At 37.7% G+C, this 20,519-nt stretch overlaps 1 protein-coding gene across 1 annotated transcript; it reads right to left on the bottom strand.

Moving 5' to 3' along the window:
- Positions 1 to 1,254: 1,254 nt before the first annotated feature.
- Positions 1,255 to 19,369, bottom strand: ano11 (anoctamin 11). The gene is made up of 23 exons (XM_060894179.1): positions 19,238 to 19,369; positions 18,622 to 18,736; positions 14,768 to 14,961; positions 14,573 to 14,680; positions 14,292 to 14,428; positions 14,150 to 14,207; positions 12,800 to 12,910; positions 11,971 to 12,136; positions 11,764 to 11,854; positions 10,272 to 10,368; positions 10,043 to 10,186; positions 9,817 to 9,954; positions 9,624 to 9,722; positions 9,402 to 9,504; positions 9,014 to 9,125; positions 7,675 to 7,729; positions 7,469 to 7,566; positions 6,254 to 6,390; positions 5,851 to 6,056; positions 5,622 to 5,758; positions 5,327 to 5,417; positions 5,066 to 5,197; positions 1,255 to 1,710 (listed from the first exon to the last, which is right to left on the bottom strand). The coding sequence occupies exons 1-23, from the start codon at positions 19,367 to 19,369 to the stop codon at positions 1,687 to 1,689; spliced, it is 2,685 nt and encodes an 894-aa protein (XP_060750162.1). The 3' UTR covers positions 1,255 to 1,686.
- Positions 19,370 to 20,519: the final 1,150 nt, after the last annotated feature.

The raw sequence follows: 20,519 nt of genomic DNA, 5'->3' as shown, positions 1-20,519 counted from the left end.
AGAGAAAGGAATAGAGGAGATATGAGTATGCATGCATGCGTTCAATCGTTGGTGTGTGTGTATAATTATCATTTGAGAAAAAGCGAGGTAGCTGAGAAGGCATGCTGAAACTCAAATCTCCTGAACTTAACTCTCTCTGTCCCACAATTACTCCATCACATCTATACAAATACAAGTACACAATTAAATCTACCCCATTATAAAAACCACAGAGCCAAGGACAATCGTACTCAAACATCAGGCACTTGTCTATTTTGTAGACACTTTAATATGTTGTGGGTTTTCAAACCTATGCCACATTATATTGTGAGTGATAAATACCTGCGTATAGAGTATTATTAAACCAACTAGCGTGCATCTTTCTGCCAACACGTGCTTGTCTTTGTTTAGCTCCAGTTTGTGCACGAATGCATCGTGATGGCCGCTGTCCACGTTGCATACTTCAGAGCTTCAACATGTACTAACGCACTCTTCCTTCAGGCTGAACAGCACAAGAACGCACTGCAATCGCAACAATCAAAACGAAGCCTCAGCAGAAACAGGCAGAGCGAGAGAGAGAGAGAGAGAGAGAGAGAGAGAGTGAGAGTCAAAGAGCCTTGGGCCATGTAAATACTTTTTTACTTTTGCTTTTTTTTTACGGTGGAGTTGTGGGTCTGGGAAATCATTAACAGAACACCTGTCTGCTGCTGACTTCCAATAAATCTGATCAATATTATTCCATTTTGCTTCCTTTTCTTAATTCTGTATTAGTGCTTTCTTCAGGATAAGATTGTAAACAGTAAAATTCACTAGGACAGATGATACGCAGCTTGACTAATCAAGATGAGCTTGATTAATGATCAGGATTAAGAGAGCAGCAGATCACAAGGGAGAGAACAAGGTTAAAAAAAAGTGAAATGAAAGCAGCATGCATTCTCTCAAGAACGTGTTAACACCAGATTAACGTTCCTGCCAACTGGCATCTGATCCCCAGCCGTTTAAACACTTTTTAGCTCCCAAACTTGCTTGAACATATTTACCTTTAATGGCCTTTGCTCATTCCTTCACATCTAAGCACTGTTAAAAAAAAAAGATCAGCCTATCCCAGATTTCACCCTTAACCATTGCGTGCAAGCAAAGGAAGTGAGACAGAATTAACATTCATCAATAATTTATTTGGAAAAAAAAAAAATTGTGAATGAACATGAATGTGTTCTTTTATTACATAGAAGCAATTCATATACCAGTACAGGATGAACTCCGTTTTAACTCCATTTCTATATGCTTGAAGGTACACTTTGTCCTTGGTACAAATATATATCATAGAAAAAACACCTCACTTTTCTTTTCTAATCACAGTTTGATGAAGGAGTGTATAATGGAATGTAGTTGTCTGAATGTCTATACTCAACCCCTATTTTGAAAGCTTAATAGTTTGGATTAGATTTTTTTTTTATTTTGATTTGTTTTGGCATTGCGAGTGCTCCAGATGGAAACGACTAAATGAAACAGGCATGCGCTCTCAGAAATGCGTACATACACAACCATCCACTGAAAACATACAATCACCAAAACATAACAGTCCAAAACATGTACCAAACTTTTTTTTTTGAAAGTCTGTTCCTGTGTGCTGATTGTTGATGGGGTCCAGCCCTTGCTTTATAAGTGCACCCTCTCCTGGAGACCCTCAGACCCTGCAGACTCGTCTCAAGTTGCCAGACGCGTCGCTTGCTTCAAGGAGTACAACAGATGGTAGATGGACCGAAAAAGAGAGGGGAAAAAAGAAAAACAGGATAAGAGTGGAAACATGTGAAGGTGAAACTAAGTTAATACTGATCAGATGTTTGACACTGTAGTTCTGAGTACATGAGCACACAGTGAAGGAAGGAGGAATTCCGTACAATAACATGTAATTAGAACTAAAGTGCTATCTGTTTTTAACAGCGATGACAACTGACAAAAACACTACAGCGAAAAATTCACCTAGAATAACTAGAATATTAGTACATTTATATTAGAATTCTAAATTGGATTAAATTTCTTTTCATTTTGGCTAATGGTTACCCCAGTGCTATTTGATTTCCAGCTGAACCACTGGGAATACATCTATATCTAAAGACAGCAATGCAGCAGTGCATTTATATGTTGTTAATATGTTAATCCTGCCATCAACTCCATAACGATCGCCTAATGAACCAAGCTGAATCACTGCAGTGAAAAAAGTCATGATTCAAATCATGCTGTTATCCCTTATGTTTGAGATCATTTACATTTTTTCTCCTATCAAATGCTGGTAACGCTTTAGAATAACCTCACTACGACAAATGACATTGGTCATGAATGAGTCATGAATTCATGCCTGAGTAATGACCACCTTAAATACATACTCCTACATGGTAGTTAAAGTACTGATTAACACATAGGAGTAAAAAAGGCAAACCTGCTCTATAAGAACGAATACGAATTTCAATATTGTATTGTTTCATATGGACGGAGAACGGTATAAAACAGGTTATTATTAAACTGTGGCAGTGGTGGCTCAAACGGTTAAGGATCTGGTTTGTCGATTGGAGGTTTGGGGTTTAAGCCCCAGCACTGTCAAGTTACCACTGTTGTACCCTTGAGAATGTCCTTAACCTTCACAGCTCCAGGGGCGTTGTATCATGACTGACCCTGTGCTCTGACCCCAACCTCCAAACTTATTAGTGTGCCTTTCTATGTTCGATAAAGAGAATCAGTGTAAATTATGTGAGTAATCCAGTGGCATCCAAAGATCTTTGTGTTTGCAGCTACATAGTATATGGCAAATAATATAAATTATACAACATGTCCAAAATATTTCAAATGATGCACATAATTAGTTACTTCATTCATATTCTACCTTAAAAACTCAAATTCAACTTTTATTTGTCATGTACACAATTAAACACGGTATAAAGTGTAGTGAAATGCTTTTTTTCAACTGTCTGTGTGCAAAAGAAATCGAGATACGGATTCAAAAATCTATTCCAAATAAAATAGAAAATAAAATAAGATCCCAAAAACAATAATTTTTTTTCCCAAAAATAAATTTAGAAAACAGAGCATGTTGATTAAGTTTAGCCCCATCTGTTAATGAATACATTAATAAGTAAACATGTTCTAACGGATTTAAGGTGGTCATTACTCTCACATGAATTCATATACCTCTCCTCACCTCATAGTTAAAGTTCATGATCAGTACATGCCTTAAATCATCATTAGTTCATATTTAAGTAAGCATTAATTCAGGAATTAGAGCAGGGTTTATGTACTGTTACCGTAACATGTTACCTAATTGTAACCTGTGTAAGAAATGTCCTCCTGTGACATCAGCGCAGTACACAAGTGCTCACTCCTGACATAATGTAGTATATTAATATATATAATTAGGAAATAATACATATTTAAAAAACAATTAAACGATGAACCAGAACTGTTAAACACATCACAGATATTTCAATACTGTATATTTAATGTGCTGAGTTGTCATTTAAGAAAAGCAAAGCTCTGCTATAAGCACAAAATCTTGGAAAAATACACCCTGGTATTCTGAGAAAATCAGATTTACATAGGAGAATTAATATTAATTGAAGAGTATGGCCCTAAAATCTCTAGAAAGCAACTGCTAACTAGTATAAATGCAGTTTTAAAGTAAACAGTCCAGATTAATAACGAAAAAGGCCCAGGTATATTTCTATGGTAAGTTACAGTATGTTTCAGACTAACTGTGAATGGAGAAAAATATACATGATATCTAGAAAACTCTGTTACTGTGTACTGCTGAATATTCTACAAAGAATTGAGTAAGCTGTAAGAATAATTAACTGCTTTAATATTATGAAGCAGTGGCGATAAGTTGAATTTATTAGCAGGATAAATAAATTGATAAGTACGGTAGAAGTGCATTCTGTTACATTAGCTGGTCAGTTTAGTTACGTGTAAAGGCAACAGATCACACGTCTTCAAAACCAGATTCAGTTATTATTTGTTACACACCAATGTCCCAGTGCAACAGCGCAACTTCATTCAAGTTACAGAACACATTGAAAGTGTTTTTCTCTGTTGTTTGAGAAATGCTTCAGAAAACTGCATTGGGCCGTCTTCAGTGTTCCAGTATAACAGTGGTGGTAAAAGTCCCAAAACAGATAAGAAACCCTTCTCTTTCCAAAAAGAAACACTTGTGTGTTATTACCCTTCTGTACTCTACAAAAGATAATGAGTGAACTTTGTCCTTATTATTATTATGGGTTAGGACACAGAAGGTGTATTTTTGTTCTAATGCTTCTTGGGAACTGATAGTGATAGAACACTGATAGGAAACACTCTAGCACCACCATCGGGTCAAATTTGGAACTAATTTGGAAGTATTTTTTATGGTATTATCCATTGAACCTTGTGTCCAACGCTGAAAAGATAAACATCCCTGGGTATCGCTGAAAACACAGCCTTTCTTCTTATGCAAAAATAGAGCAGATAATATACAGCTAGACAAAAGGACCCTTAAAACCTGAGAAAATGGAGCACCAGCATGTCTTAGAGTGAGAGAGAGAGAGATAGAGAGAGAGAGAGAGAGAGAGATTTTCCCAGAATCCACCAGAGCATCACAACACGGCTACACCTGAACATTACTGTAAAGTAGTGAAGTGTTCAGTAAAAGTTTAAACTGTCAGAAAGACCATGTAGAGCTGTGTGTTTTCTGAAGTACAACTAGCTTCAGCATTAGCTATGAATGCTAATATTACCTTTTCAAGCAGTCATAAAATAAAACCGTTATTTTCATCCCAAATTTTAACATTTCTAGCATTTCTATCCTTTCAAGAAAAAAGTTGTTTTGTTTGACAGATTCTTCTAATACATTTACGCCTAGATATCATGTATCAAAATACATTTTAATATATTTTTGATCGTCCCAAGTCGTTGCTAAAAATGCTAACACACAGCATGCCGCTTTCAGACCTATGAATAACAGGCCAGAGGTCACTAGTAGACAGCGTGTGTATAAAAAAGCACTGATAGTGTGTACACTATGTGTATGGCCTGAGTATAAAGTCTTTATGTTTCTCACCAACAGCGCCTCCTGGTTGTCAGCCAAAGCCTGCTTGGCCAGGTAGCGCTCACGCTTCACCTTCAGCTCCAGAGATTCCGGTACATCCGGAACCATCCAGTCAATCAGGCGCAGCACAAAGAACACCACATGCTAAACACAGAACAGATATTTAATTATTAATAGTAATACAAAACTAGCAGTCTGTATTTAAGTACTGTACTATAATATATTATAGTACATAGTATATATCATAGTTTGAGTGGATTAGACAGTGTTTACCTCAAACGCAATAATGAAGCCAAGTCTGACTGCGAGAAGTTCCCAGTAAACTAGAGTGTACTTCCCATTTTCATCTCGAAAAGCCTTGTACCTGATTCAACACACAAGCGCAGTACAAACCTTTACAGATCATCAGTAGAATGGCTTCATTTTCAGGGGAAAAACTCCCTCTAATGCCAGAGAAGGTAAGGGCAACACTGGCATCTTATAGAGCCAAATGAAATTGAGACAAAATTTATATTATTATTATTAGTAGTAGTAGTAGTCGTTGTAGTAGTATTACCACATAACTGACCTGCACATCTCATGGCGAGAGGAGTTGGGTGGAGCGTACGCCAGTGTGAAGTTCACATAACCATTTAAGTCATTATCAAACTTATACTGGTACAGCAGTCGAGGCAGAAAATCAGAAGTGAATGCAATCAGGAAAGCCTAGAAGACAATAAGTAATTTTTACTAGCCTGGCGACCTAGAAAACAAGCCGTCAGAAATTGAAAATGCCCATGTGAGAGACTGACGCTCACATTCACAATGACAGAAATGTGGGAAAGGGCCTCAAGAATGATGAACCACACGCCAATATTCTGCGCTCTCTCAGCCACAGGCCGCCGGTATTCACACACAAACTTGTGTGCATCCAGTCTCACTTCAGCCCAGTTATTCAGCAGAGCAAAGAGTGGAGCGAGTGGGAACGCAGCCACAAAGATGGTGATAAAGCCAAACTGCAGCACTGTGCAAAATAGATAGCAATTAAAAACTAATTCAATCTCTCAATCAGCTCCTTATAAATTTGCACCACACATCACAAGTTACTGAGTTTTAAAATTCAATTTACAGTCTATGCACAGTGTTTCCTGAACAATACCAATCCGGCACATTTTAAAATCAGCACTGTGTTTATGGAATATTAATCTTTAAGAGTCTTACCAATCTCAAGATACTCATCAAACAGGCCTTCACACTCGATCAGCTCATAGTCCTCTTCACAGCGCTGTGCTGCCCGGCCGCTCTGAGCCTTCTTCACCGAGGTCAGGGACTTTTTCTGTCTCCATGCCTTCACCTTACTGTTCACACACACCACACACACACACACAGTGACATCTCTCAATTCCTCTCATTTCTCTGTTAAATCTACATGTTTTCCATCAGTTACTTCTTATAAAAACAGGGAAGAGCTGAAAAGCTGAATTTAAAATGTAGAATATTTCCTGTATATTTCCATGAACAGAGAAAGAACACCATTTCGCCACAAAGCATATATAGGTGGATATATATAGTCAAAATTCCAGTGTAACAGCTACTTCAGCAGCGCTTTTTTTTTTTTTTTACAAAGCAAAATAAACCGCAGTCCAGCCCAGTTACTTTCTTCCTATTCTTTCTTCTCATTTTCATTGTGCAGTTTTCAGCTGGATATTGTATCACCATAGCGACAAGTGATGCATGATAAAAATTGCATCACGTGTCAATATTAAAAATGTTGTCACCTCTGTTTAGTTTATATAATTACTGTAATTACTTACATATCCTTAGTATTATAGTATGATTACTATATCATTATATTTCTAAGTGCTCTTTAAACGATTTGAGTATTTTAGGCCCAGAAACACTTTTGAATATGACAGACCGCAGCTTTAAATAGAAACTGTTCATAGAGATGCATGATGCATTATTGAAAAGAACATTGAAAGCTCTACTATAGCCCAGGATATCCTTTTATCTTTGTGATAAATGTCATCTTTTTTGACAAGTGAAAAAATGTGCCTCTCTCTCTCTCTCTCTCTCTCTCTCTCTCTCACACACACACACACACACAAACACACACACAGTATGTGATAAGGTCACATTGCTGAGTTCAGCAGTAGTAAAGTTACTGCCACATGGCAGAGAGCCACACTGCAACACTTCACACTGCTGACTCACTGACTTCAACAATCAGCACAATGCATAAAGGGAATTCGATACTCTAATACAATAAGCGAATTCTAATAGTTGTAATAGGTAATAATTATTACGATTATTATTATTAACACTAGTGAACAGTAGATAAGAGTTATAATAGGTACATAAATTGCACAAGACACAAAAAGACACTCATAATAAAGAGATCAGAGTTCAAACAGCAAGATATTTTCAGGAACGTACGGTAGGACGAATTCTTGAATGTTGTTGATGAGCTGTTTCCCCATCATGATGATGAAAAGCTGTTCAGCCAGCTCGATCAGACAGCCCCCTGGACCACACTGCAATCCGTCCACCCAAGAAGAACAAACCACACAATTAACCACACCACTCACAAATGCAAATGAGTTTTTAAGTAGATGTTTTTAGCACTAATGTACAGAACTCACGTCCTCGTTCCTCATCCCAAATAACGTGCCATAGTGACCGGGGTAACCGACAAATCTGTTTGGAGAGCAGAATCGATAGGGAAGATAAGAAGAGGCATTTAGAAAACCACTACTGTGCTACAGTGAGTGCAGAGGTTTGTAATGCCTTTAGGTACATATTCCTTCATTACAACAAAGAACATAAATGTTGTAATAGATCAATAACAGTAATAGTAATGGTGTAACAGTAATCTGAACACAGATTAGTACTCCTGGCAAAACTGACCATATATCTGTGTATTTAAATGCCTTAAATGCCAGATCTTTTAATGTTTTACAGTATGAAAGCACTGTTTTCAACTTTAATCAACTGTATTCATTCATTCATTCTTTCATTCATTCATTTTCTACCGCTTATCCGAACTACCTCGGGTCACGGGGCAACTGTATTCAATTTAAGGTTATACCATAGGCAGTGTTCAGAGTAATGTGTAAAGAGTATCTTTGCTAACTAGATGAATTAACATGAGCAAGCTAGCTAACAAACTGCTGAAACCCCAAAAACATCTGGCTTTTAAGTTAGCTTGTCTGCTAACATTAGCTTTGTTTATTATACTGGTGATAAAGGAGGTGGTGATCATTTCAGCATAGTTCATTTGATTAAAAAAAAAAATTTTTTTTAGATGATTAGTTGTAATTGGAATTCATAGTCGTGTGAAATTCAATTTATAAAGAATTATAAAAAATAGCTTTTCCAGCAATCGATTTACTTCATTTTTATTCAGGCGAATTATTACTAAGCACTTATGATGCTTAAAAAAATATAATGATAAATTAAAAATGTTAAATATATTATAGAATAAGCACTTTTACTTGGTGGAATATCATATTCTTCCAGCCTTTGATATAAGAAGATGATAGATAAATGTGAGAAAAATAAATTACTTTATTGTTATTCTTTCTGTACCATAAGCCTAAAATCTTATGCAGCAGCACTGGCCTTTTTTTATTTCCTCAGCTGTATATATATTGTAAATTAATTATAAATGCGAACTGTTAAATCCTCCTCTCAAGCATGTGACATGGTTCCCAGTGGGACAAACACAACTCCTGTTTATTATGTGTTAAGATTTCATCTCATGGCCTTATAGGTTTCCTGTTAAGGCATTAAACCCTACCATGAACACTAAGTACTATTTGAGCATACACAATTAATTCATAAACAATGAGGCGGTGCAACTTTTGTCCTTATATGAAAATTAGCTGGTTTTTCAATTAGTGTTATATGCATAAAAAAAATAAAAATAAATACAAATGCTACTTTTAAGTAAAAAAAATAAATAAATAGTTATTATCATACCTTCCTTTGAAGAAGGCCACATAAAAAGGGGAAGAGTAGAAGTTAACAAACTGGAAGATGAACACCTTAAAAGTAAAAGCGTCTTCATACTGTGTCTGTGTCCTGTGCATTTCTGTACAAAAAAAGAAATAAAGAAAAAAAAACAAAGTCTGATTTTCAGTATTTAACTTGTTTGAATAAAACTGGACAATAAAACAATATTGTTCTGTACATTGAATATCTATAACAAATATTAATAATGTAATAACTACAATGTGCTGTCATATCTACAAGCTAGTGTGAAGTGTGATGAAGTCTTAATGGCTTATTGATTTTCATTCTTATTTTAAGGCCATTTAAGAACACTGCGCTGGTTTACAGGCTCGAGAGTCAACTGCAGACTGCGTACCCCATTTTGTGAGTCGTTCTGCTAGCGCTGTATACACCTGCCCCATCAGCAAGATCAGAGCCAGGTTCACCATACTGCTGGAGATGTTGGCAATGTTCCCAGCCTAGAGAGAAATACAGAGAAGATACACAGTTTAAGATAAATTGCAGGCAGCAGTATTGGTTGTAGCAATAAACCATGCAGATAGCTGGATCGTAATGAACTGTTTCTCTGAGTGCTTGCCTCAGTGCGCAGCATGGAACTCCCTGTCTTGTACATCATCACACTCACTATACTGCGGTAGATGATGACAGTCACTAAAAATATCATCACCACGCACAGCTGAGGGAAAGAAGAGGCAACCATGAGAAAATAAAAACAAATAAAAATACAGACAAATCTTTAATCTGTGGAAACCATTATGACCCAGGCTCACCATTATGACAATGACCATTGATCCGGTGAACATACGGGAGATCCGGGCTTTTTCTGGGAAATAGGGCTCCTTTATTCCAGTCACAGGGTTGTCCTCCATCGCAGGGGCCGTGGCAGCAAACTCTGGCCGTGGAGGCTCCTAAAAATACAGACATTTCTAACATAATAATAATAATAATAACCTACCACAGTGCATTAATCATTCTACACAGGATTCTTTGCCAGACCTCCTCTTCATGAAAGTCCATGCAATCCCAGTGATGAGCCAGAGTAGCGTTCTTGCGTTTCCAGTACTCCAGGAAGGTGACAGCCCAAAAGGACATGAACACACTACAGAACACTGTGCCAGGATGGTCAAACAGATAACCCACCTAAAAATGGAATATTTCAATTAAAATATGTGGGAAAACCTTACAGTAAACCACAGTGACTTACAGAAAGCTGTAGATTGTGTACCTTAGCCATGGGGCATATGTCTGATATATTCCAGGCTTCACAGGTGTCACAGAGAGGGCACATAAGGTACTGGCCCCCGCTTTCGCAGATTTCTTTCCTATGTGTAACATAAATAATTCAAAGTAACACTTTACATTTTACTTAAAAACAGTGCATCAACTTCCCTTAAATGTCTGAAGAGCTGACAATGTCTAAGACCTACCGCTTCCTGAATTACTTAAATTAACACTTCATTTTATTTGAAAATATGTTGTATATGCTGATTGTATTCTTAGTCTGTGACCCAGAAAACCAGTACATGGATGTATTGGTATACTGGGATGTGGTAGCCTAGTAGTTAAGATGTTGGACTACTGATCGGAAGGTCATGCGTTCAAGTCCCAGTTCCATCAAGCTACCACTGTTGGGCCCCTGAGCAAGGCCCTTAACACTCAATTGCTCAGGTGTATAAAATTAATTAAAATGTAAGTCACTCTGGATAAGGGTGTCTGCCAAATGCCATAAAAGTAAATGTTTTTAACAATACATTACATCTAAAATTTATGACTGACAAGGTTTATAATGGTACATGCCACTATGCACTGTTCTAAGCAACTCACAGAAAAACACATGTACATTTATAAAGGCTTATTCCATCAGGTCTCAGATGTCTTCTATTTTTTTTAACTTCTGCTAATGTTGACCAATAACAATATGATGACTACACAATTTGACGTTCTTTGTAGCTAGGTCTGAGTCACATAATGGTGATAACACTGTCATTACAGTTGTATTACATCCTCATAGGCTGTAATAAATAATAATAATGTTACAAATAGTAACCTCATTATTTATCTACTTAAGATGAAATAGAAATGCAAAAATACATTTTAAATACATTAAATGTAGAAGAACTACCAAGAACTACCTCCATCCTTCCTTATGTAAACTGTGACTAAATAGAATAAATCTGTGAGAGGACATGAGAAAAGGAATAAAAACAATAAAGGAAATAAGTCTCTGCATCCAAAATAATTTGGATGAAGGTGCAGCATCACAGCGATGACCTAATCTGCTTTCACTTAATCTTACATTATCTTGAGATATTAAAAGCTAATGAGGCAAAATATGATCTGTTCTGCAAATAACATAAGTGTCTTACGGCTTGATAGAGTACATTAGTTTTAACTATGGATCAATAGCACTTATATGGTGAACATATGAGACACTGCGTCAATGACTATGCAGAATGTAGAGTCAGACATTTATCTGTTTTTTGACTGAAGCTGATCTTCATGCCTCACTCCCTGTCTTTGCAGTTTAGTGCTTTTGCTGCAAACACCCCCATCCCAGCAGCTGCTATACAGCACCTTTGGCCAACTGTTTCCATAGAAACAGATTAAAGGCAAAAAAAAAAGACACACAGTGACATTACACTGTTTGCTGCAGTAGTGTGTTTGATCGTGTTTCAACAAAGTTTTGTAAGAGCATTGCGTTTGTGTATGATACTGACGCTGGAGTGTTGGATCCCATAGTCATGATGCCTGAGACAAACACAACGGTCCCAACTATAGCTGCAGGAAGGAGCCACACTGTGTAAAAGCCTGTACAGACCAAACAGAACATCTGTATGATGTCACTCATGAATGATTTGTTTGCTCTTAATATTAACATCTTAATCTCATTATCAACATACACCAAATGAGAAGTGCCTGCTCACCGAGCCATGCAAAATAAAGAGCTATTTTCTCCCCAAAGTATTCTCGTATATGATCCAAAGGCTGGTACTTGTACCATTTGGACCAGCGAGCCCAGTAGTTATACAGGACCTGCCTTCTGTTTAACTGATCAGGAGAAATCTCATCTCCTGGTAGCTCAAAGGGACCCTGAAAATAAAGAAGGAAGCACTTGAAAGTAAATAATTTCTAGAACATTACTTGTAAATAATATTTTAAAATACTTTATGTGAAAACTACCAGGTTTGTACAGCAAATTATTGTAATAGTAATAATGTTACTTACAAATAATAGTTAGTGGCTATTTTGCATAGTTAATATGTATGTACAATAGTAACTCATGAGGAACAACACTTTGGTATATGGCATTATTGATGCTAGGATAACAGAATAATGTTGGTATATGTTAGTCATGTATTATTACTCATTGTTTATATTACATACTACTCAAACTCAGTAAAGATTTCCAGACGCATCGTAAAGTGTAGATCGGTACAGCCAACAAATGTGTAGCAGCTCCTGTGATATTATCTAATATGTATTAATTATGTAAATATTCAACAATATTTAGTGCTACCAGGAAATCATTTCCAGATGTACCACATTTTTACCAAAGAGACAGTTAATAAAGTATACAGCTACAGCTCATATAGTTAGCCAAATATGGACCATAGAATCAATTACCGCCTTCTTCACATTCGCTGTACGTACTGTGTATTAAACAATTAATTACTGAGTAAAACATTTCCACGTGTACACTAAATTAAACGCATCACTCTGGCTGATCATGTGACAGATCATGTGATCTCTTACATCATGTAGTGGAAATGCTGCTTTGAAGGCACCTTCGTTTAACAGTCGAGCCACTCCAACCTCAGCATGCTTCCGTTTGCCATATACCGTCCTTGCTAAGACTTCATATACCTGCACAGGTAATTACATCCTAGTACGTGTTATGCTGAAAATGAGTTATATGACATGCCTTAAGATTCAACAACATTATTATCAAGTATACTGTAGGTACTTATAGGAACTAATAGGCATTAAGTCAGTTTAGGAAGTTTTTCTGAAATATGATAGCATTTTAACCATATTTATAAAGTCTATACTGCCATACTAGTATACTGAGTATCAGCATGTAATAGGGTCAAGTTTACACATGATACACTTGATTCGATATTTATCAAAACCACTGAATCTGATACAATACGATATGATTTAATAGCCTCTGACTGATATGTTAGCAATCTTTGTTCAGAACCTGAGTAGGACTGTCAGTAATATGTGCATGATGATGATGTATAAAACGACTATTAAATATCAAAAATATTGGTAAATCACCTTACAAGCCTATCCAAATATTTACACCTCAATTTAAATATGCAAATTACTGTTTACACACCGGTTGTTTGTTCTTTTTCAATAATCATTGCCAATAATATCCTTTTAAATCAAAGTATCAATCCAAAACATTGAATTGGATTTGGATATGTTAAATAATAATAGTTTAATTTCTCAATTTTTAATGTATTCTCAAGATGTTAGATTTGACTGCAAGGCAAATCAAAGTTTAATAGCAATACGCTTGTGTAATACATTAGAGTTTCTGTTGTAGCAACATACTGTACACAGGGGCTTATGTGGTCGACCCTCATCAAAAACCAATTAAGATATGTGTAATTGTTAATAATTACGGTCTCCAGGGTCAGCGTTTGACAACAGTCAACAAAGGTAATTATCTTCTTAAAGTTTTTTGACATAGGAAGACTTTTAAAACGAGGGCTGTGCAGTTCCTGAGTAACATGAAAACTGCATGTTTGTCTTATTAAACACAGTTATCAGTGTACAAAATAATGCAAGTAGCTATAGATAGATACAAAGCATGATGTGATTCTTTAATAAATAAATGAAAATGTTAGTTCTGGTAAATTGCTGTGGGGTAAAATGAATAAAGTGAATTGGGATGTAACGGTCCTCCACTTTGACTAACTGGTCTTTGATTATTCTTCTGTATAAGAACACGCTCATTACTTTGCACATAATAAAATAATTATTTAAAAAAAATTATAAACACAATAAATATATAAATATTTAAAGCCAAAATAAAAGACAACAATTTATTTGTCAGTACACATTTTAAATCAACACAAAATGTGCACTCACAATGCGGTGTCTCTGTGTGTTGGTGAAATAATTCTCGTGATCCTCACAGCCCAGAAACCTTCAGAATAAAGAATGACATCAGCCACAGTTAGAAAAAAAAAAACAAAAAAACAGATACATCAAAAAAATGGTTTAAACTTACTTTTCCATCTTGGACTTGCGGAAGGCACATGTGTAGTAATCCACTGGCCGGTTAGGCACCGAGTCAGCCATGATGTTTGGCACCCAGAGTTTTTGGAGCACCCGGGCCGAAGTGTTGAAATCCGGATGCGGCTGTGCCTGTGGGAAAACAAATCATGTCAAATCTATGCTGTTTCCAATAACATTTATATCTGTGACCTTTAGGCAGCCGAAGAGATTATGCACAACTGCTTTGTAATAGAAAAAAAATAAATTAGAAAAGGCAGCAGGACTAGGACTGACCTGTAGTGGTGCTCTGAGGCTTAATTCCTCAGCATAGTACACCAGCACCTCCCAAGGAGCATTGAGCTTCAAATAGTGTACTGTCTTTTTTACACTGGATGATTCCTCCTGGTAATAGAAACAACAGCAAAACACAAAATTCAATCAAGTCCCTGTGTTACAGGTTCTAAAGAGAAACACAATGGAAATTGAAACCTTTTCTAAAAGAAGACCAGCAGTCTGTAGATTCTGAATGAATTTGTCCCTCCATCTGGCCAGCTGTGCTTTCCTCTTCTCGGATCTGCTCTCCTCTTGAATCACCTGCCCCTTATCCTCCTGGGGCTCTGCTGAGCCTTCACACTGAGCTCTCCTCTTCCTGCGGGACTTCACCTCCCACACCAGCACAAAATCTTAGACATCCGAACAGCAAGAGTTCATGAAAGGAAAACGTACAGACACAGGTTCAGAAAAGAAAAACGATCAGTCGCAGGCTGTTGTGCTGACAAGCATTTTTTGTTTTTTGTTTTATTAAGTTGTGGCTGTTGTTGGAAAGACTATTAATCATTAGTGACAAAAGAAACTTGATTCATTGGCATTCCACAAAATTATCATTATTTTATAAATAACTGGCATTTGTCATCAAATTAATCAACAATCAAAAGTGATGGTGATGCTGACCCTAAGTTTCATATCATTCCACCGCATCAGGGATCATTTCCAAACATATCATGTTTTATCACTTAAAATGTAGAACCTATCCAGATCCACTGAACTGTGAAACTGCAAATCATAGTTTCTAAGATATCTTTGAAATTACATTCCCCTCAAAATTGTTCTTATTTTTGCTATACACTGAATACATTTGGGGGGGCACAGTGGCTTAGTGGTTAGCACGTTCGCCTCACACCTCCAGGGTTTGGGGTTCGATTCCCGCCTTCGCCTTGTGTGTGTGGAGTTTGCATGTTCTCCCTGTGCCTCGAGGGTTTCCTCCGGGTACTCCGGTTTCCTCCCCCGGTCCAAAGACATGCATGGTAGGTTGATTGGCATCTCTGGAAAATTGTCCGTAGTGTGTGATTGCGTGAGTGAATGAGAGTGTGTGTGCCCTGCGATGGGTTGGCACTCCGTCCAGGGTGTATCCTGCCTTGATGCCTGATGACGCCTGAGAGAGGCACAGGCTCCCCATAGTTTGGATAAGCGGTAGAAAATGAATGAATGAATGAATACATTTGTGTTTGGGATCAAAAAATAACTATAAGATGTTAGATTGGTATTCAAATATCGTTCCTTAATCTTTACACCTAAATGTGTTCATCAACTTAGAACATGTGCAAAAGTATTGGAACAATCTTATTGTAGTTTAAAGGACATTACACTTAATATTTGGTTGCATATTTCTTTCTTGCGTGACCCACTGACATCTAATAGATGATGTTATATGTTTTGGATCATAAGTGGATTCTTTGCTCTAAGCTCCACCCTTTGGCTTTTCCATTTCCATTTATAGGGTTTGGCAGAGGCCCTTATCCAGAGTATTTTTTTAAATACACACATACAACAAACAGGGAAGAAAGTGCTAGTTGAAGTGTTATATGAATATGTAAGTCTTTAACCATTGTTTGAAAATAGCCAGTGACTCAGACCCTGTCCGGACCCCTAGGGGAAGTTCATTTCACCACCTTGGTGCCAGAACAGAAAAGAGTCTTGTAGTGTACTTACCTCTTACCCGGAGAGATGGTGGGACCAGTCGAGCAGTGCTGGTAGCTCTGAGGGTGCGAGGTGCAGTGCGAGGAGTGATGAGGGCTTTGAGGTAAGAGGGAGCTAGTCCGTTTTTGGCTTTGTAGGCAAGCATCAGTGTTTTAATCTGATGCGTGCAGCTACTGGAAGCCAGTGGAGGGATAGTTGCAGCATGGTGGTATGCGAGAACTTAGACAGGTTGAAGTCATGCAGCGGCATTTTGGATCATTTGCAGAGGACGAATTGCGTTCATAGGTTGCCCAGTCCAGTCTTGAGATGACAAGAGACTGGAAAAGTACCTGAGCAGCCTGTATGGATAAAAATGGCAGAATCCATCTAATACTGTAGGGAAGGAACCGACGTGAGTGTGTCATATTAGCAATATGAGAGGAAAAGAACAGTTGATTGTCCATGGTTACCCCAAGATTGCGAGCTGTGACTGAAGGGGTGATCAGATCCTTATGCAGGGATATTGCAAGATCATGACCTGGGGATGAATCACCTGGGATGATCAGCAGTTCAGTTTTGCTAGGATTGAGCTTCAACTGATGAGACGTCATGCACAATGATATGTCTGCCAGACATGCTGAGATCCAAACAGAAGCAGTGGTATCTGAGGTTAGGAAAGAGAAGATAAATTTTGTGTCATCGGCATAGCAGTGGTAAGAGAACCCGTTTGATGAAATAACTTCACCAAGAGAGTGAGTATAGAGAGAGAAAAGAAGAGAACCAGGTACTGAGCCCTGTGGGATACCAGTGGAGAGTCTGCGTGGAACAGATGTCACTCCCCTCCATGTTACCTGATATGAGATCGACAGACAGTTGATTATAGACAATGCGTTCAAGAATTTTTGAAAGAAAAGAGAGAAGTGATACCGGTCTGTAGTTACTGATATCTAATGGATCCAGAGCAGATTTCTTTAGGATGGGGATAACCTTTGCTCTCTTGAAGGTAGTTGGTACATGACTAGATGGATCCATTGATCATAGTGGTGATGAAGGGGAGAATTTCTTGCAAGATGGTCTGGAGCATAGTGGAAGGGAGTGGATTCAATGGGAAGGAGGTAGGATTGCAAGACCGAATGAGTTGTAAAATCTCTTCTGCTGCTACGGTTGAGAAATGCGACAACGAAGGAGTAGGAAAATCCTGACTGTGAGATGTATGTGCAGTCGGGGCAGAAGTGAAGGTCCTGCAGATTTTCTTAATCTTCTCGTGGTAGAAAGAAGCAAAGTCTTATGCAGACAGGCACAATGAAGTAGGAGGAGTCAGGGGGTTGAGTAGAGAAGAGATGATGTTGTGTTTCTATAACTTTAATAGTGGTTCATCATGTTTCCACAACCTTTGTGGCTCATCTCTGTATTTGTTAGCAAATTCCAATATGGCCTTCTGATTCTAACTGCTGAAGACTGATTTGCAACTTGTGGTGAGGCCTATATGCTTCTCTTACAGACTTCTTGGTGATGTGACTGAGTTTTTCTTCATAGCTCTTAACAGTGTTTTTGTCATCAACTGCTGTTGTTTTCCTTGATTTCTTTCTTTTTCAGCACATAACAAAAAATTGCATTGGATATGCCTATATATATATATAAAGGCTCTAATTGATTTCCCCCCTCTTTTAAGCTTTTTTAAGCTTCATAATGATTAGCTTTTCTCTTATAGACAGCTCTCCGGTCTTTTTTGTCAGGTTATCCACTCACTCACTCATTTTCTACCACTTATCCGTACTTCTCGGGTTACTGTGCCTATCTCAGGCGTCATCGGGCATCAAGGCAGGATACACCCTGGATGGAGTGCCAACCCATCGCAGGGCACACACACACTCTCATTCACTCACACACTACGGACAATTTTCCAGAGATGCCAATCAACCTACCATGCATGTCTTTGGACTGGGGAGGAAACTGGAGTACCCGGAGGAAACCCCCGAGGCACGGGGAGAACATGCAAACTCCACACACACAAGGTGGAGGCGGGAATCGAACCCCCAACCCTGGAGGTGTGAGATGAACATGCTAACCACTAAGCCACCATGCCCAGGTTATCCATTTAAATATAAAAAACTGCAGTCGTCAAAGGTGAAACCTAGGGCTCAAACTAAGAGTAGATATTCAGGGTTATTACCGTAAACACAGTAACATGTAACACAGCTTGATGTAAAGATCAGGAAATAAAACCTGAAATACTGATCTATCATTTTTTGATCTCCAACACAAATGTCTTCAGTGAATAGCAAAAACAAAATAATTGGATGAACATTACAAATTGTATCTGAAAAGTTGATGACATTCCTTCCTATTGGATTAATGCAAATAAATAAAGTAAGTATCATGTTTACCTATTTTAGTTCGCCCATCTCTGAAGTAGTTGCCTGAAGGCTGAGTTGGTGGAGCGGCTGTCTTCTCACACTGGACGTAGATCGGATCATCGTTGTCATCTAATGCAGCTTTTAGCTGGTTTCATGTAACAGGCAGAGATGATGCATGAGCTTGATGACAACGTGGTTGTGTAATCACCAAAAATTTCCCATAAATGATCCTGAAAAATCAAATGCTATAAAGCTTCTGTCTCACAAATGCTCCTAAGTGACTTATTCAAGCATGAGTTTCGATGAAGCAGGAAATAATTAAGCAGACCATGTGACAAATATCTGAGGTAGGAAATGGGAGGATAACTGTCAAAGAATATCTATTAAAATTGAATCTAATGAACTGTACCAGATGTATAATTAGCAAGAAGTATGCATCACTATACACTGATCACACACACTGTTTTAATGCAGCAAGTGAAACAGTGAATAGTTTAAAGAGTACAGTATAAGTGCAATTTGTGAAAAAATAAATAAAACATGAAACACATCACAGAGGATAATACTTAGAATTCTGTATAAGTAGTTAAAATCAATAGATTAACAACTTTAAGCAATATAAAAATGATTAATAAAAGTCACTTACATATCGAGGAGGAATGAAGCCACCATTCTCTAAGCTTCCATAACATTCAGCTCCATGCGATTCTCCAGTGTGTTCCAGATCCAGCAGAACCTCACGGTCCTTGGACAGCTCTGAGCCCTTCCTCCTGAGCATCAAGTAACGTCAAACTCACCAGATCAGTAACAGAGATGCAGGAACTCTGAAGCTCAGTGGGGCCCAAACGCACCAACTATAATAGTGTATAGTGCTAGTTACATATTCCAGAGTAGGCACTTCTACATAAACCATTTCACTGAATTATTTGGGAAATCAAATTATTTAGACATTCCTTTATGGGATGAGCTAAGCAGATAGCAGAGAAGAGTGCACACTAAGTGTGTTCAGTGAAAGAGGTAAGAAGAAGGAGGAGCACGAAGAGAGAGAGAGAGAGAGAGAGAGAGAGAGAGAGAGAGAGAGAGGAGGGGGAGAGGCTGCAGCAAGCTCTCTCATTCACTGCATCCCTCTGTCTCTGTAGCACTCCAGAGGGAGGTAGACAAAAGCAATGAACTACCGTAACTCTCCTACAAGAGTAGAACCATATCCTCTTATGAACAAGGACTTAAATGTCCTAACCTGCAAAATCCTACACCATAATCCTACTGCAGGCCATGTTACTGAAATCCTATACATATTTTTTATTTTTATTAAAAGGGGAAAACATCTCTGTAAGTATGCAAATATGAAATTAGATATTATTTTATACTAATACTGCACTGTATATATTATATATTGTAGTATTGTAGAATTGAAATCACTTTTGTAGGAAAAAAATTAATTGATGCTGTGCAATGCAACTGGATTTCTATTTGTGCCATCATCCAACTGCACCTCAGTCTTTGTGCATTTTACATCTCCACAAGCATCCCATTCCACACATCCTGCTGTTTTACTGGGATCCATACGTTTCTACGTGTTGCATTTAACCTAATGCGCCACACACTTGCTCGCACCATGTCGTAATAACTCACACTTGCCAGTGATGTTACTGCAGTGTTGCAGAGTAGTGGGAGGTTTCTTCAATGCTGGCTGGTAATAGGGTGAAGAGCAAATACGCTCTACTGACCAAAAGACAGCAGCAGAACTACAACGAATGCATAACGTGTTTTTTTAACAGTATATTTATCACTCTAGGACAAGGTTATTAAGGAACTGCAAATGAAAATGCAAAATACCTATTTAAAAAAATGCCGTAACATGAGAATTTATCATTTATTTATTTATTTATTTATTATCAGTGATCAATTTTGTTATTTGTTTTATTTAA

Source organism: Tachysurus vachellii, chromosome 19 (assembly GCF_030014155.1).
Source record: "Tachysurus vachellii isolate PV-2020 chromosome 19, HZAU_Pvac_v1, whole genome shotgun sequence".
NCBI classification, from domain to species: Eukaryota; Metazoa; Chordata; class Actinopteri; order Siluriformes; family Bagridae; genus Tachysurus; species Tachysurus vachellii.
The sequence above is the reverse complement of the archived record's forward strand: the minus strand, read 5'-3'. Positions and strand labels throughout refer to the sequence as shown.